The sequence below is a fragment of the Melitaea cinxia genome, chromosome 23 (genome assembly GCF_905220565.1).
Source record: "Melitaea cinxia chromosome 23, ilMelCinx1.1, whole genome shotgun sequence".
Taxonomy (NCBI): Eukaryota; Metazoa; Arthropoda; class Insecta; order Lepidoptera; family Nymphalidae; genus Melitaea; species Melitaea cinxia.
The window spans coordinates 2,882,412-2,907,650 of NC_059416.1; the positions used below are offsets into that span (position 1 = coordinate 2,882,412).

A 25,239-nucleotide genomic window follows, 5' to 3' on the forward strand; every position below is an offset into this window, starting at 1 on the left:
TCGCTGCGGAACGGTGAAAAGCTCGATCGATACACTTTTTAATTTTTAAACCCGAGAATTACACAAGTACCACAGTAGACAATCGACTAAACGAATCCAACCTTGTCGTTGAATATATAAACTCGTACTAACAATTAAACACCATTTTTACCTGAGATGTTAATCGTTATTTTATAATGACCGACGGGAGACAATATTATTCTATGAATTTTTGACAAATTTCACTAATGAACAAAAAACAATGGAAAAGTAATAAAAGTCGCCCATTGTGTGCACTTTTTTTGTAAATTTTCAAATAAACCTTTCAAATTGTATTATAAATTTCATAAAGCAAGGTATAAGATAAGTTTTTTTTTATTTTTTTTATATAACACAACGGAATATTTAGTCATAAAATAATATAAAAAGTAAAACCTGGAATGTTATTGTCATGAACGAACCATTATCAACACTTTTAAAGAATGAGAAATTTTTTAAAGAATGGCGTTTTACATAGCGAATGGCATGTCTATCATCACTTCAGCCTATCGCAGTCCACTGCTTGACATAGGCCTCCCCAAACATTATGGCGTGCACTCATGTGTTTTACCCATAGTCACCTCGCTGGGCAGGCGGACTAGTAACCGCAGGGCTGGCTTTGTCACACCGTAGACTCTGCTGCCCGTCTTCAGCCTGTGTGTTTGGAAGCCAGCAGTCAGATGGTTATCCACTCATTGGTCGGCTTTATAAGTTCCAAGGTGGTAGTGGAACTGAGCTATCCCTTAGTTGCCTCTTACGTATCCTTTTCAGCAGATTTTCAACAAAAATTGAATAGTCTAATTTTTATAAACAAACATTGCCAGTGTGATGTAACACAACCAGTATTCCGTTCAATTCCAAATATAACTACAATGATTCTTTGAGAAAATATCCAGGTTCAAAACTTGTAACAACCCGTCTGTGGAAGTACCTCAGTATTACAGAAGATTCCGCCAGACAGTTAAATAATACTGCTTACAAGCAGTTTTGCAAAGAAAAAAAAATACTGCATAAATAAAAAATAAATAAATAATTATAATTATTTATTTATTTTTTATTTGCATAAGTTGATAAAAAAATGCTACGCAATAGCTTTACCGCGGCAATCCCCGAATGCCACACGTTTTTTTATTCGAAAACAGATGTATATTTTATGGATTTAGGGTTATTAGTAACATCGTTAAGCTTGATTTTAGATGATTAAATCTTGATTATAACGATCATTAGTTAACTTTAAAATGATAAACTAATGGTCAAATGTGTTTTTAAGATTTTGACGCTGCAGTAGCTTTACACGTGTGAACCAATCATCTCGACGTGATAAGTGCATAGTTTGATGCCAGTAAAGCACAGCAATGGTAGTTGTCGGTGTGCGAGGGTAAGAACGAAATATCTAAAGTAAGAACTACTTTGATGATAGAACGTTAAGGAAACGAGTATCACATTTTCTGAACAGTCTTCTTTATTGCACTTACAAGATATTACTAATTGTAAGTAATACTATATGATAATAAGACGATACAATAATAAGACAGTATTCTTTATTGCGCTTAAAAGATACATACAAAAATATTAGTGTAATGTCAGTTGGCAGGGGCGAACTTATCTCTAAAAGAGATCTCTACCAGTTTAGCCATGGAAGTGAATGATGATGTTATCGCGGGGTACAGAAGTGCGAGAGAACAAAAAAAAAAAAAAAAAACTAAAAGACAAAAATAAGATATCTTTATTTTATTTTATTGGGACCAATAGTAGTTGCTACATTACAATTTTCACATAAAAACTATAGGTACAATTAAGCTTAAATGCGCAACATTTTAAGTTGTCACAACATGCACAAAAAGAGATGTAACATTAATATTATAAAATATTATATATACAAATTGAAATACAGATGAGTTTTATTAAAAAATAGATGTAGTAAATTAAAAACAAACATAAACAACAAACACAAAAATCATTTCATTCAATCCCAAAACAACTTTTTTGAAGGCAGGTAATTTATCATTAAAAACATCCACTTTCTCACACATACTATTATATATCTTCGATATACGGGATATGGCAAAGAATTTTTTTAGGTTAGTTCTGGCAAATGGCTGATGCAACAAACCCGAATTTATAAGCCCGCGTCGAGGCAGATGACGTGGAACATGTAATTCAAACGAACTTAAGAGGGCAGGACAATTAAGTTTATTTCTTAGTATTTTGTAAAGAAATATTATGTCGTGCAGCTTTCTGCGCGTCGATAGGGCGTCCATTTTGAAATGTTTTAATCTATCGACATTGACTGAAGCCATTTATGTAATCCACACGAAAAAGCAACGTGCTTTAGAAAGCGTTTCTGAATGCGCTCTTTTTTGAGTTGGTGTACATTATAATGCGGTGACTAAACTACAGAACAGTATTCCATGTGACTCCGTACATAAGTGTTATAGATATCAATTTTTGTGGTTGGCTTGCGAAATAGTTTACTATAAAGCCTTAAATTTTAGAAGCTCTACCAATTATGTTATTTATGTGAGGTAAAAACGACAATTTTGAATCAAAAATGACCCCTAAATCCCGGATCTCCGACCTTTGTTGCAATAAAGTTCCGTCAATGTGGTATTGATTTTTTATTATATTATGGTTTCGCGTAAAAGAGATATTGTAGCACTTACCAGTGTTTAATGACATTTTGTTAGCTATGCACCAACTTCCTATAGAATCGAGGTCCACTTGGAACATATCGTTATCCGACGTACATGTTATAGTCTTGCATAGTTTTAAATCGTCCGCAAAGAGGTACGCACTGCTATATTTAACACAAGAAGTTAAGTCATTGATAAATAAGTTAAACAGCCAGGGACATAAATGTGAACCCTGTGGAACTCCAGATATGACTGAATGTTATGTCTTAGATTGATAGCCCTTAACCACTACATATTGCGTTCTACCTGATAAATAAGATTGGAACCATTTTAATAGAGTACCGCATATACCATAAAATTCTAACTTTGCTAGCAAGATTTTGTGAGAAACTTTATCGAATGCTTTAGCAAAGTCCACGTAGATAGCATTTATTTGGATGCCTGTATCAACTGCGCTAAGCAATTCATTATGATCGCGACTAAATTTGTAGTAGTAGAACGTAATATCTTTTAAATAATTTAAAAATCTTGCTATGCTTAACTATCTTTAAACTATTTTTCTAACAAAAATGACAATAAATAGGTCCAGTGGTCTTAATTGAGTCCATCAAACGGCTGCCAGGATACGAAAGTTGTCTGAATTGAAATTCTTAAAAAATATTTAATTAATGACGGTGCTTATTACGTGTTACCTTTACTTGGTGTTTTCCAAAATTAGAAGTAAGAGTCCAGCTCTGATGTGTACAATTTGTACATTACATTTAAATATTATAATAAGTGTGCATGTTGAACGCTTTATAGCGCACAAAGGAAAACCAAAGGTACTCTAATGATATAAGCTAGAGATGAAACAGATAGCAGTTTAGCCGGATACCAGATACCGGATATTCGGCAACCGGCTATCCAGCTATAAGGATAGCCGAGTACTTGGCTACAGTAGAACGAGAACAGTAGAGGAGAAGAGACAGAGTCAGCTCAGACAGGGACATGTTCGACGTGGTGAAAGAAACGCGATTACACGTGAGTTTGATATTTATCTTCAGTGGATGCGAATTAATCGCAACTTCGACCCTTATTCTTGGTGGGCAGCTAATGCTAAGCAATACCCCAATTTAAGAAAGTATGCCAAAGCTTTCAGCGCCTTGCGGCAGTGTGCAAAGCGATAGACTTTATTTTGAAGCTGGTTTTATTTACGAAGACAACCTAAACCACTTGCTAGCTCTTAATGCAGAAAAAATAGTATCATTCATCATAATTTGCCTTAGTATAAGTACTACCTGCTGGCTTTGAAATACACAGACCGAAGACGGGCAGCAGCGTTTTCAATGTGATGAAGCCAGTACTGTGGTCACTAACCCGCCTGCCCAGCGTAGTGACTATGAGCAAAACAGATGAGTTCACGTTATTTTTGGCGTAAACTTGTGGAGGCCTATGTCCAGCAGTGGACTGTATAGGCTGTAATGATGATGATGATGGTGATAAGTACTATGTAATTCGTTTTCTTAGTTGTAGAATTATATTGTAATTACTGATTGTATTTCATAAGTGATGAACATAGCAATTGATAAGCCTAAAATACATTCGGTATTCGGCCAGATAGTATTCAGGCCGCCGGATAGGCCGGATACCGGATAGTTACCGGATATCAGTTTCATTTCTAATCTAAACGACTTTCAGGTGCTGTAAAATTGCAGTAACAATAAAAAGCGAACTGACAATTTGTACAGGAGTGTGATTACAGAACGTATGTATCATCTATTCAACAAAAATGTATAGTATATTTTATTAAAAAGTGTGAAAAGTCTCACATTCCGTCTCCAATTGAAAGCTAAGGGGCCGCCACGTCCTGAAATTGCACTAACTCAAAAATGAAGTAAGAAAACTAAATTTTTCTACGCGTGGTTTTGAATCTGAACAATATTTCAAACCACATCAGGTTGTGTGGATGTGAAGAAAGCAGTAAATTATTTTGTTTTCTGTGTCTGGTGTTTGTAGCTGTCGGTGGCTGTGGAGAGATTCACATCGGCATGGACGGAATTAATTTTCTATATAAATAAAATAAATGGTAAGCTCAAAAAAGGAGGAGGTATATATATATATATATATATATATATATATATATATAATACGATCTATATACGGTATATGTTAATATATGTTCGGGGATAACTTCGTCGTTTATGAACCGATTTTGATATTTTTTTTATAATATAACGGCAGTGACGTAATATCAGTCACACGACTGTATAATATGACGTTTGTAAAACCGAACTCATTTAACATTAACGCTATAAATGTTTGGCGTTTTTTGGTAAAATAATGAATTAAAATAGCTATCGTTGGTGTGTAGTGTCTATTGTTACGTCCATTTTTTTGAAGTCTCCTAAATGGTAAACAAATATGGCGTAAGTACGGAAGTCCGACAACAGATAATTAAATAGTCTAATAGTAAAGTGACACAAAGAGCAAATGAATGAACAATACTAATATTTTTTTTATTTTTTTTTTAAATAAAATAAAATAAAAAATTAAAAAATACTAATAGGCCATAGATGAGAGTAAAATTCATTTTATATTCAAATATTGTTTGTTGTTCAAATATTGTTGTATTGTTTGTTCAAAATATGATAATATATTGAATATTTTTGTTAGAGGTCACCACATCATCATCATCACAACAGCCTTTCGCAGTCCACAACTGGACATAGGCCTCCACAAGTTCCTCCCTTCCATACCTTAGTCGCCTCTTACAACACATTTTATTGCCGTAACCACACAGAGAATTTGTCCAAACGAAAGTCCAGTAATAAAATAAAAAATAAATAAAACAACGAAGTGAAAGCTACAAATAAAGGATATTCCACACAAGAAAAGAGTGCTACGTTTTTTATATCAATCTTTGTTCGCATTGTAACAGAGATACACAACGGGACACCGGACATTTTTTTTCTGACGGTCCGACTTGCACTTCTCATGGACTTTGTACTTATAAACTATTTATAGAAATCGCTGTTGACATACGTAGAAATAAAAATAATTTAAAATTTACTTTAATAAATCAATACCAGTGGTTAGGGTCAGTCTTACCAGTCAGTTTTACCAGATGTGGATAGACTTGATCCTGTAAATAAGTTACGAATAGACTTTAGCAGCAAGAGGTAGAACAGGGCATTATAGGACATTAGGTTCCTCTGGCGTAGTCAGTATGGACTAAAGCTCCTTAAATAAAAGAAGGACCTGCTCCTCTTCAATTAATAAACTACAACTTTTAAATTCACATTGCGAATAGAAATGTTCTCATAAATATCGTGGAATTCGACAGAAAAATAATAATAATTTGACAAAAACTTTTATCTGTTTGATACAGTCCTGTTATGATAAAAATAAGACATAATAAATCGACTGTCCATACGTACAGTATTTTTTTTTGATTGCATAAAAAAACTACTTTTTATGTATATTTTCAAAGAAAAAAGAGAAAATGCTATAAAATACATACACATAAAATCACATTTTTCATGAGCTTATTACTCAATATCGATACTTAACAAATCATTCAGCGTAAAAAATGTAAAGTGCCTTTTTTCAATTTCGATATTATACGTAGGGACAGTCGAAATATTTACAATATTTTTTTTTATACAACTAGGTCGCCAAACAAGAGTACGGCTCACCTGATGGTAAACGATTACCAGAAGCATTGCAAGCGTGTTGCCGACCTTACCCCGAACCTCTCCCAGGAGCTCTGGTCACCTTATTCACCACAGAAACACAACAATCATTTATTTATACTAACCTATATAACCATTTATCCATTCCGTACTCTCAGTTATTTTATGATATAGAAAAATTAAAACAAAAAAGGGCCAATCTAAATAAAATAAAAAAATACATTTAAGTTGTTACATAGCGAGCGATGAGCAGTTTGCGACTGTCACAAACAAAAAAAAAAAAACTGTGTAATTTAGGTAATTTATTATTTTATTTATTTATTTATTTACACTTTTTTGCACACCCACACAAAAAGTAACAAAAGTTTAATTACGTAAACAAAAATAATAAAGTTGTATTAGTTGCAAAAGGTAATTTGTATATTTTCTAATAAATAATTGTGTTTGCTCGCAAACGAAAACAACCGACTTCAATTACATCGACAAGTAATACAACGTTGGTAGACGAACAAAATTAACTAACGCACTAGTCGTCTCTACGTTTTCCGAGGATCTCCTTCGATTTCTCTGGGATCCCATCATCAGGTGCTGTTTTTTTTTATCATGGTACCTGGGATATCTCCTTTCCAACAAGAAAATAAAAATCGGTTCATAAACGACAAAGTTATCCCCGAACATACATAAAAAAAATATATACATATATACAATACGGTTGAATTGAGTAACCTCCGTCGGTCGGTTAAAAAGCTAGTATTTTATACAGCGCATATAACATTATACATTTGTATAAATTAAACATGTGTTAACAACACAAAATAAATAATAAATAAATATCATATTTGTAACATGCACACACGATCGTTTTTTCTATGGTAACCAATTTAAGGCTTGTGTTGTAGGTAACAGCTGGCAGGTATAGCTAAATATTTTTTTTTGATAAATATACATAGAAATAATACAGTTATAAATAAATACAAATATTACACTCAGACTCAGGCGGGAATCGAACCCGAAATCTGCAGAGCGAAAGCAGAGTCACCACAAATTGCGCCAACGAACTAGTCAAAATTATTAGAAATAAAATTTATTTATTATATATAAAATTATTTATTTAATGTCTGAAAATTATTAAATAATAAACTCAATATAAAAAAATAGGTAAAAAAAACTTTTTAAGTTAAACGGTTTTATGTTAAAAATACATTGCAATGTTTAAGATAAATGTACTAAAAACCAAAAAATAATAAAATAGATACAGTCGTGGGAATTATAAACATATGCATAGACTAGACTAAAATAAAACCGTCTCCTTATATGCAATAAGGAGTAACGTAGGCTACTTTTATTTTAGAAATTTATTTATTTTATAACTCTGCAAACGGAACAATGATGATGATGATGAATGTAAATTTAAAATAAAATAATTTAAAAAAAAACGACTTCAAACAGGAAACTTAAAAGTGAAAAATAAATTTACTTAGTACAAAGTAATTCGTATTTTGATTTAGTTAATCAGAAATGATTTAATAAATATTTTATAATTTTGAAGTCGGTGCCAAGTAAAGAAATAACTACTCTAGTATCTACTCGCAAGTTGTATTCAGTTTTCTTTCATAATTTGTTTCATTGACTATAAATTAGTTTGAATACTGTAATTATTCTGTTATTGTTTTGATATATTTAATAATATTTTTTGTACTTGTTTTTTGTGTGTGTTGTTTGTATTTGTTATTGTAGTCAGGTTGTTGTAGTATTTACTTGGCACCGACTTCAATATTATAAAATATTACAATACACAAGCACAAACACCCAGATCATGACAAACATCTTATATGGCCAATACAAATGTCTGTCCTGCGCGGAGATTGAACCCACTAACGCCAGCGCAACAGCCAGTGCTGTGACCGCTGCGCTAACGCGTCGACATACTATGAGTAAAGTTCGCTATCAGGTGTACGTAATAACAACCGGGACTGACAGCCTAGCGTGTTCTCGGAGGCTAGGTTGGTTGGGTGAACCACAAGGATTAACAACTAGACCAAAAATAAATATTAGTATAAACATAAATATCTACTCCGAGCGGGAATTGAACCCGCGACCGTCGGTGTTTAGGCGCCGCCGACACGGCACATGCACCATTATATCAAAGCGGTCGTTAAACAGCAAAAGGTAACTGCTGTAAATTGTTGAGAAATTCCCTCGAGTGTTTATGGACTCCATCATCAAACCTGGTCCTGCGACACAGATGACCACACAGCAGGTAATTGCTATAAATCGTTGAAAAGTTCCCTTTATTATCTTTCGTCTCCATCATCAGACTGTAATGGCACTTGTAACTCATATAGGTGCAAAGTTCTCATCGATAGAAACGAATTAAGTTCAAACACCAGGTAATTGCTATAAATTGTTGAAGAGTTCCCTCGACTATCTTTCTTCTCCGTCATCAGATTGACTCCAGACCTTTATTAAATAGTAGTGCTTTATAGTACTTAATGAAAACATGATCAAATTTACTAGTCACCCGTACGATTTTTGAAAGTTTTCCTCGATTTCTCTAGGATCCCATCATCAGATCCTAGTTTCCTTATCATAGTACCAAACTAGGGATATTTCCTTTCCAACAAAAAAAGAATTATCAAAATCGGTTCATAAACGAAAAAGTTATCTCCGAACATACATTAAAAAAAAAAAAATATATATATATACGATCGAATTGAGTAACCTCCTCCTTTTTTAAAGTCGGTTGAAAAGAAGACAAATTGCGAAGATTACTTATTACTATTGATTATTATATATAAACCAGATGCATAGCAAAGACAATCGATTGTGAAGTATCAATTTCGTCCAAGCACACTACACATAAGGAACTCATTTTTTACGTAATTATTACTTGCGCTGAAGCGATACAGCCATGCTTCCATGAGCGCATTTCGGCGCGGAATGACGAACGACGATGGTTCACTTGTAAAAAATGTATGAAGAAATTTGAGAGCGTTTCTTATTTTTCTCATAAATGGAAATATTATTTATTTTTATATAAAATATCTAGCGCTACGCATAGAGGACTAAATAAGCAACAATTTCTTAGTGTAGTTATTTTTCTTAGTGCAGTGTATTTAGATATAATGGTTCATATTCAGACCCGTCTTTTTTTAATTTTTTGCGATTTCTGTGATGGTTAAACTGTATTTGTGTGAAAAGTTTGTATGGGGCTATAGAATTTTTATGGTCTCACTTGGAGATGAATATATTATCTTTCATTTGAAACCAAAATATCCTCTCAGGGTGACTCCTAATTAATTAAAATGGTACGTGAAAAACGCTGATATATGTGGAAAAATGTGATAGCGTCCTTGAGGAAACTTATAACTTAATAAGTAGAATATAAGCGATTCCAAATAATAACAAAAACTAAGTTAGTCGTTTGCTTATAGCACGTGTTTAACAATTTTTACAGATAATAAATACATGTAATCTTGTAAAACAACTGGTCTTAAATATTACATAAACAAAATAAAACTCATATGTCACAAAAACACGACAAACATGCGAAATTTACATTGTCAAACAAATCGAAGTGAATATTAAACAAAATAAAAGGAATTTATAAAAAGTCAAAAAAATGTCGTTGCTTGATTTACCGATGCCCCTAACGGATATCGAATCAGTTTTGGCTTGGGTCGATACTTTTAAATTGTCCAGACCTACGAAGAAGATTAACAGGGATTTTTCTGATGCTGGTACGTTTTGACGATCTTTACTAAGATAGTAATTGATGTAATTAGATTTTTAGGTTAATTTACACCGATTTAATTTGTATGATTCATAAATGGTAAGTGTGTTAGACTATTACATTATAAATACTAAACAAATAAATAAATGCTTCACACTTAACGGTCCCAAGTAGGATTATCTGTAGTGTCGGGGGTCTAGAATCACACAATACATAAGCACAAACGCCTAGACCACGGCAAACATCTGTATGGCCAATACAAATGTTTGCTATGTGCGGGAATCGAACCCAAAACCGCCAGCGCAACGACCACAAACTAGTGCTGTGACCATTGCGCCAACGCGCCGTCAATTACAACATTATTTATGTATCTCTATAGAACTGAGGTAGGGCACAGCAGGAATTTCCTGCTCAAAATATGGAGCAGCCCGACTGGGGTAGTACCTCGACCTTACAGAAGATCGCAGCTAAATAATACTGTTTTCAAGCAGTATTGTGTTCCTATTGGTGAGTAAGGTGACCAGAGCTCCTGGGGATTGAGTTGGCAACGCGCTTGCGATGCTTCTGGTGTTGCAGGTGTCTATAAGCTACGGTAATCGCTTACCATCAGGTGAGCCGTACGCTTGTTTGCCGACCTAGTGACATAAAAAAAGAACATAAAAAAATGTCATGACCAATTGAGCTTTTTGAGAGTTAAAATTGTTCATGAGATGCACCCAGTTCTTAGACGCTTTAGTTAAAGTAACAATGGAAGAGAAATCAGTTATTCAAACATTACAATATAGATAAGATATTTAGTACCACAATTCGGTAAAAAAATTTTTTTATTGTTTTATAATAGAGTACAAACAAAAATAATTCTCTTTTCTTTTAACTAAGATTACGTTTGTATTGTTTTTTTTTTTAATTCTTTTTCGTTTGTTTGGGCGTTTATAAAAGAATTTAAATGTTGTCAGTAGTGATAATTGGCTGTTTTTTTAGGTAAGTTATCTGTCGTAACATATTTTTCACAGGACTGTCGATATGTAGTCTTTAACAAATAAATTACCTGTAGGATAAGCATTTATACTGCATGATGTTAAACAAAAGGCACGGGCATTTTAGAGCCTGTGGAAATTGAATTTAAATAAAAAAGTGTGTGTACTTATGTACGCACGTAAAAAGTTATACTTCATTGGGTAGCTAACATCAGTACTGCGGTCACCAACCCGCCTGCCCAGCGTGGTGACTATGGGCAAAACACACGAGTTCACGTTATTTTTGGCGTAAACTTGTGGAGGCCTATGTCCAGCAGTGGACTGTAATACGCTGGAATGATGAAGTGTTTTTAAAGCCTATATGAAAAATAAGATTTTTAATTTTAGTTCAAAATGAAAATCATAAATAAACTTTATTGAAAAACAACTAAAAATCGTCATTTTACACTTTAAAATTTTAATTATGTTTGAAAGAGAAGCTACCACCGATTCGGAATGTAGATTCTACAGACAAGAATCATCAAGAAATTCCGCGGTTACTCTAAATAAAAGCTTTATATTATTTTGTAGCTTTTAGCTATTAATATATTTTTAATACAATCATAAAATTTATTTTCATTGACAGTCCTTCTAGCCGAAATCCTAAGCGTGCACTATCCGAAGTTAGTGGAGATGCACAACTACCCACCGAGGAACAGTCACTCCTTGAAGCTGAATAATTGGATGACGCTAAACAGAAAAGTTCTGAAGAAGCTCAAGCTGAATCTGTGCAGTAGTACGATGGATCAGCTGGCTAATAGCGCGCCGGGGCTCATCGAACGGGTCCTCGTTATGGGTAAGCGATTTTATAACTATTCCGCTTTAGCCTGTTACATCCAACTGTTGGGCATGGGCCTCTTTCGCCATGTGGGAGAAAAGGATCTTAATCCAACAAGCTGCTCTACTACGGATTTGCTAGATATCTATGATAACAACCGGGACCGACAGCTTAACGCGCTCAATACTCATAAGTTCCTAACTAACAATATATACATTAGTAAAAATTAATCGCTGAATTGTATATACGCTCATAGCTTCCAACTGCACCAAATTTAATATATATTGTTTTCTTTTAGTTAGTGTTAGGTCAAGGATTTGTATAAAAGAAAATTAAAATCGTAAATTGTCATGAATGTGATTTTTAGTTTTCATTAAAACGTTCTAAATTTTCATTTAGTAAGACAAAGTATTAGAAGGCTTAAGCTTGGTTTTTGTTTAGTGAGTTTCGTTGATTTTTAGTAAGTCAGATCGGTGTTCGAGATTTACGCTCGGAAACAAATTTTGCGATTATTTTTTATATAAAAAACTAGCTGCCTGGATAGACTTCGTTCTGACAAAAGTTAATAGCAATTTTTTTTTTTTTAATGGAAACCTTCCGTGGGCCTTAATGAACATACAAAAAAATAAATCAGCCGAATTGTTCGAGTCATTCTCGAGTTATGCGCTTAGCAACAATCATTTTTATTTATATAGATAATTAAATGATATATTGATAATTTTTCCTCATCATATTTTTTAATTATTAACAGTTCGAGAAAAAATTAGAAGGGATGAAGATGTAAATAAAAGCCTTAAGGAAGCTGAACAAAACATGTCCAGCGGCGGTAGTTATTACGAAGCTTGTGGAGATGACGGTAATAATAACATATTCTTTTCTATCTATACAAATAAATAAAATTGGAGGGTCTGTTTGTAACATTAAAATAACCGCTTTTTACTAAATGCATATGGATTTATTTATACACGGTACATATACCAAAATGACATTTTTTACAATTTTTGTGTCTGTCTGTCTGTTTGTTTATTCCGGCTAATCTCTGAAACGGCTCGATCGATTTGGACAGGACTTTTACTGGAAGATAGCTGATGTAATAAGGAGTAACTTAGGCTACTTTAATTTTAGAAATTTATTTATTTTATAACTCTGCGAACTGAAGATAACTTTTTTTGTTAAATTTCACGCGGACGAAGTCGCGGGCACAGCTAGTATTTAATAACATTAAGTCAAATGTTTGATTTTATTTGAGTTAGCGTTCAAAAAGCGTTTTAAATCAAAAATACTCGCTAAGGACCATTAACCTTTTGACCGCCGTAGTCACCTATACTTGACAAGGGCTCGCGAGTCCTGTGCGCCAGCGACGTCTATAGGTGACAAAAAACCCGGACCACAAAAATATTAAATAAAATTATTAAAAAAATATTTCTAGTATTTTAATTCAACATTTATGAAAATAGAATATCCCCGCAACATTTGAGTATAAAAAACAAGTCTTTTAGAGCTACACGTACTGAGAAACATTGAAATAAAAACATGCATTTTTATTCCACTTAAATGATATGTCCAGAACGCCGAAGTCGTCTATAGTTGACCGCTAGGGATGTGACGCAAGAGGTATAAATAAATAATAAATAAATAAATATTTACAACATACACACACGGTCATCTGTTCCTAAAGTAAGCAACTTAATGCTTGTGTTATATATTCTTTATTGCACTTTTAAAAAATCATAATTACAAGTCATTTTTGCAATTAGCTATTCAAAATTCAACTCAAACGTGTTATATTTTCTATAAATAATTTAATATTTGAATAAAACAAAAGGTAAAAAACATAAAACTATCATCAGCTAACACATAAATAGCAAATGAATAAAAAATCAAATCAACTAAAATCAATCAAATCGCCATAATAAATCTGATATCTCAAATCTGGCGCATCTCTAGCGCGTAGTCATTAATCCGTTCTCTACACGCCGTTGTCAAGTATAGACGACACGCTGATGACGTCATAAGCGAATAGCGAGAAAAATAGTGAAGTGCAAGACGAGCGATACCTTAGAACATCGTCGCATTTTGGAAGGCGTCGATGATTTTAATAATATACAATAAAATAAAAAAAAATATTTTTTTCATTTTGTTTATTTAAGGTTAAGATCGAAATTACGATTTTCTTTCTCATTCTCAAAATCATCTGGCAGCATCAATATCATCTCTAACCCCCACTCTCATAAAAGCTTTTTTTCTAAGACCCATGTCGTGTCGTGTGTCGTGAAATATTTGATTTGAAATATTGCTACTTACTCAGTACTGTTTTAGTACTATTTGCTACCTAAGCAAAAAAATATTTAACGCATGTAAATATTTCTTTTAAACTAAGGCTGGCATCGACCGCACCGATTATATTAATTTGCTTCATCGGATCAACTACTGAGTTGGAGAACAGTGGAACACGGGGCACTATGGAACAGTTTCGATAAAAATTTGAATTCTAAACTAATCCGTGTGGTAACGCTTCGACCAATTACAGCGCGTAGGGACTCTTGAAAATCCGTAATAACTTTTTACTGGTTGTACCGATTTTGATAATTTTTAATTTTATCGAAAGCTAATGTTTATCATGTGGTCACATATAAATTTCATTGAGATCTGATATCTACTTTTTGAGTAATCTTTGATAACGCGTTTTGACTACGCGTACTTGACTATTTTTTCGTCGATCTACGTTGTATTCGAGCAAACACAATTATTCTTGTTCAATTCATTGAGATTTCTTTTCTTTTTAGTAAAAAAGTTTAAAGAATAGGTAAGTGATATTTTTTTTTCATTAATTTTAATCATTTGAGACAATTGTGTGGAAAGTTCAAAAAATAACCTAAGTTTTTATAAAACTCGTTTAAAACGTTGGCCTTATGGGGCACTATGGAACGGGGCACAGTGCAATACTGTTCTAATGAACCTTAAATAATAAACTATTATCTAATAAGATAATAATTGTGTTTGCAGGCAAACGAAAAAAACTAACTTCAATTATATCGACAAGTAATACAACGTAGGTAGACGAAAAAATAGTCAAGTAAATACGCATTATCAAAGATCAATCAAAAAGTTGTAATCGGGTTTGGATGAAATTTAAATGTGACTACATGATAAACATCGGCTTTCGATTAAATTAAAAATCATCAAAATCGGTGCACCCAGTAAAAGTTATGCAGATTTTCGAGATCTCATTATAAAATCCTGGTTTCCGTAGCATGGTACTATACCGGGGTTATCTCCTTTGCAACAAAAAAAGAATTATCAAAATCGTTTCATAAACGACAAAGTTATCCCCGAACATAAATAAAAAAAAATATAAAATATATATCGAATCGGTCGAATTGAGTAACCTCCTCCTTTTTTGAAGTCGGGTAAAAAATTACAAATTTGAATTAGGTTAATTTTTTTCTAAATTACTTTTCATGTATATATCGATTCGATTCGAAATCGATATATAGCCACACAGCGACACAGCACGTCTCTAAAGAAAGTTTCATAACCGTAGGTCAGCTGCGCCGTAGTCGTCCAGTCGTGACAATGACGTCATGGCGATAGAAAAGAGTGTTGTGCTTTACTACGATTATTTTTGTAATGTTTGTTTTTTATTTATGTTGTTGTAAGTATATATAACGAGTGCAAGATAACACAAGAAAAATATTAAAAAATAAACCTTCCTAGATTATATAAGTAGTCATTTATTGCATAAAAACCAACAAAAACAAGTCACTGTGTGGTACTCGATAACGACTCTTGGCAGCACTATTTTTTTCGTAGGTATTTTTGTTTATTTTATGCCTTGGCGTACAGGGCACGGGAATGGTTTTGAGGCGTGGCGGTCAAAAGGTTAAACGTTATCTGTTTGATATTTTCTTTTTCTTTTTTTAATCTACCTTCCAGTCAAAAGTGATTCTACTATTAATAGGTCACTTTATATGTGTATTCATCTTGTCATAGCATTTATTTATTTATTCTTAATGTACACCGAAATACAGACACATATAAAGAAAGATACAATACAAGATGTAAAGAGCGATTTCTTCTTGATAACCTTTGGTTACAGGATTTTATTTTGTTACGATCAATAATAGTAAACATTTTGTGACATATACATATATGATAACTAGCGAATAACATGTTCAGAAATTATAATTGAATGAATAATGAGTGATCAAAGAGTATTTGTAAGGAAAAAAAAACCGTCAGCGTCGTATCACGACCTAGTTTTACTAGGCAGTCACAGGACTGCCGATCTGTAGTTTGTATGATAAATCGTCTGGTATTAATATAATTATAATGCATGTTTAACAAAAGGCATGAGTATTTTGAGCCCGTGGATGTAAATTTAAAAAAAAAAAAAAAAAAATTGTGAACTTTGATTGGAGATTTTTAGGCTCATATTATAATATGCGTGTAACAGTGATTTAAATGTTTATCTTAAATTGTCATACATTTCTTTTGCTATTGCTTCATTAATTTTAAAAAAAGCTTGCGGCCAAATATTTTTAATAGTCCAGGGCGACACTGACAACAACGCTGACTTTTATTACATGATAATAAATATACACTTCACACCTAACGGTAGTAGGATTTCCTCTTGCATCGGGGATACGGAAACTCGTGTACATTTATATGGCCAATACAAATGTTTGTCATGAGGAGGATTGAACCTGCGACATAACCAGTGCGCTAACGCGTCGTCCAATGCTGAAATCGCCTTTAAAATTTATCTAATGTTCAGTAAATAGAGTTCATTTAAAAAAAACTGCATGGTCCATATGTATTTATTTATAATTTATATTTAATTACAGAAAACATACTAGTCGTTCCTGTTAAAACAAGAGTTAACGGTGTGCTAGAAAGTATTCAGAAGAAAGTAGTCAGCTACGATTCTTACCTCGCACTCAAAGAAGAATTAAAAGACGCTAAAGATTCCTCTGACGTTTTAAAACAAAAGGTATTTAGTATTTAAGTTTATAGCTTTGCTTCAAAGTTGCAAATATTATTTCAATTTTGTTTAACACTACTACAAATAAATCTTATACTATTAAACAAGCAATTCTTGTATATACCTATATATATAGAATCTGAATCTCGGAAGCAGCTCCAACAATTTTCATGAAATTTAGTATGCAGGGAATTTCGGGGGAGATAAATAAAGCTAGGATTCATTTTTAGAAAATGTCGTTTTATCCCAGTTTGTAGACAATGAAAAAATGGCTACAATATCGTTAGAATACGAAGGTAAATTTCGCAATTGTCAATAAAGTTGTAACAGCTTAGGTGGGAAAACAGCCGGTCTCGATCGACCGAAAAGTTCAAATCATTTTTTCTTTTTTTTTCTAAATGCACTCGTTATTTACTATTTAAATAGCCAGTTCTTATTTCTTACTGTCAGTCGGTTGTTTGTTTGTCGGTAAAATCGAAAAATATTCATATTTTATCATTATTATTTTTTAATTTATTGTATTTTTGATTTTTTATACATACATTTAATCACGCCTCTTTCTCATTTTTTAAGCCATTTTTTATATTTGTTTATATTTTTTATTATTGTCGGTAAAAAAAATATTATTTATCTATCTATAATATAATAATTGTGTTTGCTCGCAAACGAAAAAAAAACCGACTTCAATTACATCGAAGAGTAATACAATGTAGATCGACGAAAAAATAGTCAAGTAACTACGCGTTATCAGAGATTACTCAAAAAGTAGTTATCAAATCTCGATAAAATTTATGTGTGACCACATGATAAACATCAGCTTTCGATTAAAGTAAAAATTATCAAAATCGATAAACCCAGTAAAAAGTTATTGCGGATTTTCAAGAGTTTCCCTCGATTTCTCTGGGATCCCATCATCAGATCCTGGTTTCCTTATCATGGTACTAAACTAGGGATATCCTCTTTCCAACAAAAAAAGAATTATCAAAATCGGTACACCCAGTAGAAAGTTATGTGGTATAATACAACGTAGGTCGACGAAAAAAGCGTCAAGTACAAACGCATTATTAGATATAACTCGAAAAGTAGTTGTTAGATCTCAAATAAATTTAAATGGGACCAATTGGCACACACCACCTTTCGATTAAAACAAAATTTGTCGAAATCGGTTTACCTGGTCAAAAGTTCTGATGTAACATACATTAAAAAAAAAAAAAAAAAAAAAAAATTTTTTGGAAGTCGGTTAAAAATGAGTCGCTGGATGTGTTGCTAAGCGCAAAACTCGAGAACGGTTGGACCGATTTCGCTAATTCTTTTTTTAAAATATTCCTTGAAGTACGAGGATGGTTCTTACGGAGAGAAAAATTCAAAAAAAAAAATTAAATTTCCTGAAAAAGTCTAAAAACAACACTTACACATACAAAAGATTTGTGATAATACTTAAAAGTCAATTTGAACTTTAATACCATACGATAAAGTTTGTGTTAGGCGATACGAAGTTCGCCGGGTCAGCTAGTATTTTATAAATATGTAATTCGTAAAATGTGATTTCCAAAAAAACACGATTTACTATAAATACCGAGCTAAGTTCGGCCACCCATGTACTTAAATTAAAATCCTTAATAATTTGAAATCAAATTTCAGGTTGAACATTTAGATAACTTACTCAAATTAAAAGAAGAGAGAATAGAAGAATTACAAAAGCAATTGGAAAGAAAACAAACCAGACGTAAAGAAGTTGAGGCTCTTCAGAATAGTCTGTCGATTCCCTTCGAACCTGAGCCACCTTCTCCTAATATAAATGACCTTGTAAATGTACCGAGTAGACCATTATCATTAAAGTCAGTTGAGTCTACTGGAAAATTATGTAAAGAAGAATCTAGAATACCAATTCCTATAACTGAAATAAAGTCCATGACTAAACCTAGCATTACAGAAGTCACGACAAAAGACTATGCTGATGATCAAATGGCTAATGTTGAAAAAGTTAAGTCAGATATTTTTAAGGAAATTGAAATAACAGATGAAAAAAATTCGGACGGTTTTCAAGATACCCAAGATTTTGACCACGAGACTGAAGCATTTGTTAATATCGAAAGCACTATGCAGAAGGAAGTAAGAGAAATGTCAGGATGACTGTTTACATGATTTGATCTACGCGGCTTAGATTTTAAAATATTTTTGTGAATCGGAATACTTTGATATAATCATGAATATTTTCTAGAGTAGAGATTTTACTTGATTTAGGTTTTAACATATGTTTGTCAATATTTTGTTATGATTTAGTTGTATAATTTAGAAATCAAAAATATACATAATTTTATAAATTAACAGTTTATTAGTTTCATTTGTTTGCTAGCAACGTACGTTTGCTTGAAATATTTCGCAGAGACTTGGATGCTTTTCCAACGTCTCTTTTATATCTTGCAGTCTTCTTTTAGTGAGGTCCTTGATTTTTTCAGTTCTAAAAGAAAGAGTAAAATATTCAGGTAGCAAATTGCAAATATATAGTGTTGTCATATCGTTGCCTTTTTGTCTAAAGAAATGTTTTAAATACTTGTGATTGGAATGAAAAATCCTTTCTCTATAAGATCTTTTTGATTTTCAAAATTAAGTTAAGCTCGAAGACAATATTAGACGAAATATTTTAAAATTTGGTGTCTATATTAATGGGTGACTAATGTAATTCGAATTAAATGCAATAAAACATTTCTGTTTGACTTATGACCTTGCATTTTCAACTTTTATGCCTTGTTCTGTTTTGGTGTTCGTTGTTCCTTCATTAACTACACAATTATACCATACTTACGGATCCTTTCGGTTTTCCTTTTGTCCGATAACTTTAAAACGATTGAACTCGATATTATCATTGAAGAAACATTCGGCATTAATTTCGTCCAAATTTTGTTTGATGGGAATCAAATCGGCTACTGTTAAAATAAAAAATTCAACTATTAAAATTAGAACTTCAGTCATCTGCTTCCCCAGTCGGGCTGCTCCAGATTTTAATAATAATAGTAATAATCATTATGTATTCACACTCACACACACACACATCCTTATACAGACAAAGACTAGACAAAAAATAAAAATCACAACATAACATTTCTATTAAAATATAGCTGTATATAATAGATATTATGACAAATAATTACATTGGAAACAATGAACATAATATACAACCAAAATAAAATAAAGTAAAATTAAAAATAATAATAATAGGTACCCACCCACATAAAAACAAAAATAATAATTTAAAAAATAAAAAAATAAGCAAAATGTATATTAAAAAAGAAAGAAAGAAAGCGACAATCTGCATAGCGATGCACTGATGGGAGCATTGCAATGAATGACGCTTGGCATTTGTTGGAGAATCAAGACTCTCCAACGCCGATTTTCAGCGTCACTTGTAAGGAAATAGGCGGAAAGCAGTTCTTATCTATACATATAATAAAATGGTAGGAAAGTAAAAACTGTACATTGAATATTTTTTTAAAAGAATGCTTAGGGTGTGATTTACAATCGATACCGAAGCCAAAAATATGGTTTTTAGAATTTTTGTCTGTTTGTCTGTATGTATGTCCGGGATAAACTCAAAAAGTGCTGCATGGATTTACTTCAAATTTGGCACGAATATTATTAAGAATTTGGGTCAACATATAGGCTACATATTATCACGCTATTACCTACGGGGAACGAGTGCTGAACCTTTATTTCTTCAACGCACTCTGTAACAACGTGTAATCTAACGACGCATATTTGAATGTTGTTATTATGTTAATAACCATGCTATAAGCTAGCTTCACACTATAAATAAACACATTCTGTAGTTTATTTAGTATCAGCATTGCACCCGTGCGAAGCCGCGGAGGGTCGCTAGTGACACATAAAATAACTACTTAACAATAACACTTCCAGCTGCCCATATTTCTGTTAACTTGTGTATATATATTTTAATACGTAATAAATAATTATTCTTGTCTCAACTATGAATTGTTTATATATTGTATTGCGATGTGCCCAACATATATATTTTTGTTTCATTTTAGTGTTTGTAATTTCTCATGTAAGTGTATTCGTGTGAGAAATAAATGATCTTTAACCTTATATAGAAATAAATACATATAAATAAACATGAATATTTGTACATATATTATAAGACTTGAACACAAAATTGATTTCAATTCAATTTAAATTAAATTTAGTAATTTTGTACGTTGTGAGCCCTTGCTCGTTGCTTATATATATATATATATATATATATATATATATATGCTTATACATACATACATACACACTTAAATATACACATATATAGACGCAAATTATACATTTAATTAATAATTATGGTTGTATAATTAGTAATTATGGTTAATAATATTGGTTATTTTGAGCAGGATGTATCCCGCTGTGCCCTACCTCAATTAAAAATTTAAAAAAACTTAATTGAAACCTCATCTATAGACAAAAATAATAATTTAAAACACACACACACACACCGCGGTACTGAATCTTTAGCAACTTGGCTTATCATTATTGTATTCCTGTAAATAATTGAGTATCCCGTTGGCGCAGTTTGTAGTGACCCTGCTTTCTGCTCCGAAGGTTGTGGGTTCGATTACCACCCCGAATCTGGTTGTAATATAAATATTTATTTGTATATTTATATATATGTATTATTTATAAGCACGTTTATCGAAAAAAAAGTATGTAGCTATACCAGTCCACTGTTACCTATAATAAAAGCATTTAGTTGCTTACTGTAGGAACAGACGACCGTGTGTGAATTGTGTAGATATTTATTAGATTTTATTTACAACACTTACCAGTATAAATTTTCTGGGTACTAGATGCAGGTGACGGACTTGGATCTCGACAGGTGCAGGGCGGTAATGACATTGACATATCAGACGTCTGGACAGCTACTCCTTCTAGACTGGGAGTCCAGGATAGAAGAGGATTTTCTTCTGTCACGTCGAAATCTAGTTTTTCCTTCTTTTTCTTCTCTTCTATTCTTTGTTTTAGGATTTCGAGTTGTTCTACGAATCGTCTTATAAGTTTAATAACTATATTTCTGTATTTCTTGTGTTTTAACAGTGGCACTGGCTGCTAAGTTGGTGGTCGGGGGTTCGATCTCCGCTTACGGCAAACATAAGTATTGTACGTGCAGGTGTTTGTCGTGGTCTGTGCATACGTGCTTGTGTATTGTGTGGTTCCAGACCCCCGGCACAGGAGAAAATTCTACTGTGAGCCGTTGTGTGTGAATTGTAAAAAATAATATACTTTCTAAATTGATGTATACGTATCTATAAATATAAAAATCGTGTAACTACTAAACTCCTACTGTGTGGCTACGTTAGTAAAGAATATAGCCACCCCCTCTCTTCCCGTGGGTGTCGTAAGAGGCGACTAAGGGATAACACAGTTCCGCTACCACCTTGGAACTTAAAAAACCAACCGGTGGCGGGATAACCATCCAACTGCTGGTTTTGAAATACACAGGCCGAAGACGGGTAGCAGCGTCTTCGGTGCGACAAAACCAGCCCTGCGGTCATCAACCCGCCTGCCCAGCGTGGTGACTATGGACAAAACACATGAGTTTACGCCATTTTTGGCACGAACTTGTGGAGGCTTATGTCCAGCAGTGGACTGTGATAGGCTGAAATGATGATGATGATGATGACTAAACTCCTAAAACAACTGATTTCGATCAAATATCATAATCACTACATATTATAAAACAAAGTCGCTTCCCGCTGTCTGTCGGTCCATGTGTATGCTTAGATCTTTAAAACTTCGCAACGGATTTTAATGCGGTTTTTCTTAATAGTTAGAGTGATTCAAGAGGAAAGGTTTATATCTATTAAAATCGTATAACTACTGAACTCTTAAAGCTGAACTGATTTTGATAAAATATTACAGTTATCTATTAGTTGAACTTAAAAGATAGAGTTCGATCCCCGCACCTGACAAACATTTGTATTGGCCATACAGGTGTTTGCCGTGGTCTTGGTGTTTGTGCAGTCCTTGTGGATCTCCCCACCGTGCCTCGGAGAGCACGTTAAGCCGTCAGTCCCGGTTGTTATCATGTTCATCTGATAGCGATCGTTACTCATAGTAGGGAATATATCCGCCAACCCGCATTGGAGCAGCGCCGTGGATTAAGCTCTGATCCTTCTCCTACATAGGGAAAGAGGCCTATGCCTAGCAGTGAGATGTAACAGGCTGAATCGTGACTATATTTTATAATAATATACATGTGCATGTAACCTGGTGAACAGGCTTCATAATCTTCGTACGTCTGTTCGACGTGTGTGAACGGACTGGCTCGCATGTACGCAGGCAGACTGCGTATGAACGAGTCCACTTGTAGCCTCTGACACTTCTCCATTGGACATATCTATATAAATAAAGTGTGTGAGTTAACTTCGACACGCGTCTGGAGTTTACTCCTTCAGAACGATTACCGTTATATTAAAAAATATGTTCATCTCTTTCTCGTGACGTCGCGCGATAAAACGTCACTCCCAGGGCAGGTCTGGCGTTACTGTTTCACACGATATCATTCTCCAGTGTTTGGAGTAAAGCTTATGTACGCACGCTTGACTTGTGGAGTAAGCTGGTGGAAGCGTGACGAGAGCGTTACGAAAAGTGTGATCGGGTGAGGCGAACGGAAGTTATACGTTAGTAAAGATAGAAAGAGATAGAGAGAGTTACGTTTCGTAAGATTTACTTCAGCCGTGTGGTCTAAAGCACACTCTTTTTTTATTTTAAGGACCTTAAATAAGTAGTTTCTTACAAAGAAAACCCTGACCAACTCTCAAAACTCGAGGATGGCTGGACCAGTTCTAGGACAGTATTTTTAGGTTGTTTGATACTTTATAGAAAGTTCTTATGCAATAGGTAGTCAACAAAACTAGATCAACGATCGGAAAATTCCAGAAAAAAAAAAACGATTATTCAAAGTTTATTTAAAGTCTGTCGGATCAGTACTCGTGGCAATAGATCCCTACTATAATATTATAAATGTAATGTAAGTTTGTTTGTTACTCTTTCACGCTTCATAAAACTTTGTACACATATTCTTGGAGCTATTAGAAGTAACATAGGCTACTTTTTATTTGAAAAAAACCAATGCGAGCGAAGCCGCGGGTAAAATCTAGTGTTTAATAAACTTGTCGATGATTGTTATTCTAGTAATAATTAACATACAATATGTTTTAACAACCGTTCTTGTACACTGGTATGAGTAGTCAACAAAACACCAGCGGTCGTGGGTTCGATTCCCTCTCAAGGCAGGTTTTCTTGTCTGGCCTGGGTGTATCTCCCAACTATGCCTCGTAGAGCACGTTAAGCCGTTGGTCCCGGTTGTTATCATAAACACATGATAGCGATCGCTACTCATACTCTTATAACCGCCAACCCGCAGTGCAGCAGCGTAGTGGATTAAGCTCCGAGCCTTCAACTATATGGAGAAGGAGGTCTTTGTCCAGCGGTGGGACGCGATATGATTGAATTTATCGATTAATTATTTCAAGATACTCAAGGAAAATTTATTACCTTTTCGTAATTAATCTTGTGATCTTGATCCGGAATGTGCGACGGAATTATTTGCAAGCTGTCGTTGTGTGTGCTTCTGTTTTTGAGAAAAAAAGGCTACAATAATCTATGTCAATAAAAATGAATTGAAATCACGTGACTACTGAACGAATGCGCCAATTCGGATAATTCCATTTGTTTTTTTATTGTTAGGACAAGTGTACAAAACGAAATGAGAAAAATCGATGATTTCGCGGAAAAAAAAATTGTCGCTACGTACCAGTTTCACCAGTTTCGCTAATAATTTAATATCTTTCAATAACCTGAGATATTTGAAGTATTTATATGTTACTAAAATTATTTAAAACGAGACAGTCTTGTGAACAAGACATTCGTAGATAATGACGAAATATCGCGCTCCGAAAAAAAAACATGTTAAATTTCCCGTTTTAAATAATTTTAGCAATGAAAATAACAATATAAATATAATAATAATAATATATCCACCAACCCGCATTGGAGCAGCGTGGTGGATTAAGCTCTGATCCTTCTCCTACATGGGGAAAGAGGCCTATGCCCAGTAGTGGGATATTACAAGCTGAAGCGTAATAATATAATAATTTAAAATTTTATATGTTATCGTAAAGTTGTAAGACCCCACTACTATTATACAGGGTTACAGGAAAAGTCGACCTAGATCCGTTAAGGGCGTGTAGTACACACCATTTCTGAATGATTTCACTGTGGAACCCCCCATCCTCAACTTAACCGTTTTCGAGATATTCGAGTTTTAATTTTTTTTATGCAAATGCCCAATTTTTCGGCTTTTGAATTGAATATTTTGAATTTTTTTGACTCTTATGATTATTT

At 33.4% G+C, this 25,239-nt stretch overlaps 2 protein-coding genes across 2 annotated transcripts in view; one reads left to right on the forward strand and one right to left on the reverse strand.

The window, feature by feature from the left end:
- The first annotated feature begins 9,944 nt into the window (after nucleotides 1–9,944).
- On the forward strand, nucleotides 9,945–18,966 carry LOC123664933 (sperm flagellar protein 1-like). Its single transcript, XM_045599301.1, has 5 exons — nucleotides 9,945–10,062; nucleotides 11,658–11,867; nucleotides 12,601–12,705; nucleotides 16,697–16,842; nucleotides 18,475–18,966. Exons 1-5 carry the CDS (start codon nucleotides 9,945–9,947, stop codon nucleotides 18,964–18,966), a joined length of 1,071 nt encoding a protein of 356 aa, XP_045455257.1.
- A 219-nt stretch (nucleotides 18,967–19,185) lies between these two features.
- The window catches only part of LOC123664935, a 36,800-nt gene continuing 30,746 nt past the window's right edge, over nucleotides 19,186–25,239 (reverse strand). The window contains exons 13-17 of the mRNA XM_045599302.1: nucleotides 24,391–24,466; nucleotides 23,101–23,230; nucleotides 21,657–21,869; nucleotides 19,640–19,760; nucleotides 19,186–19,294 (exon numbers count right to left, since the gene is read on the reverse strand). Coding sequence (XP_045455258.1) covers nucleotides 19,186–19,294; nucleotides 19,640–19,760; nucleotides 21,657–21,869; nucleotides 23,101–23,230; nucleotides 24,391–24,466 — 649 coding nt within the window. The remainder of the gene's footprint in view (nucleotides 19,295–19,639; nucleotides 19,761–21,656; nucleotides 21,870–23,100; nucleotides 23,231–24,390; nucleotides 24,467–25,239) is intronic.

Coding starts and splice junctions, on each gene's coding strand:
- LOC123664933 (XM_045599301.1), top strand. CDS start 9,945: ATGTCGTTGCTTGATTTACCGATGCCCCTAACGGATATCGAATCAGTT. Junction 11,868..12,600: donor CGAACGGGTCCTCGTTATGG/GTAAGCGATTTT, acceptor AATTATTAACAG/TTCGAGAAAAAATTAGAAGG. Junction 12,706..16,696: donor CGAAGCTTGTGGAGATGACG/GTAATAATAACA, acceptor ATTTAATTACAG/AAAACATACTAGTCGTTCCT.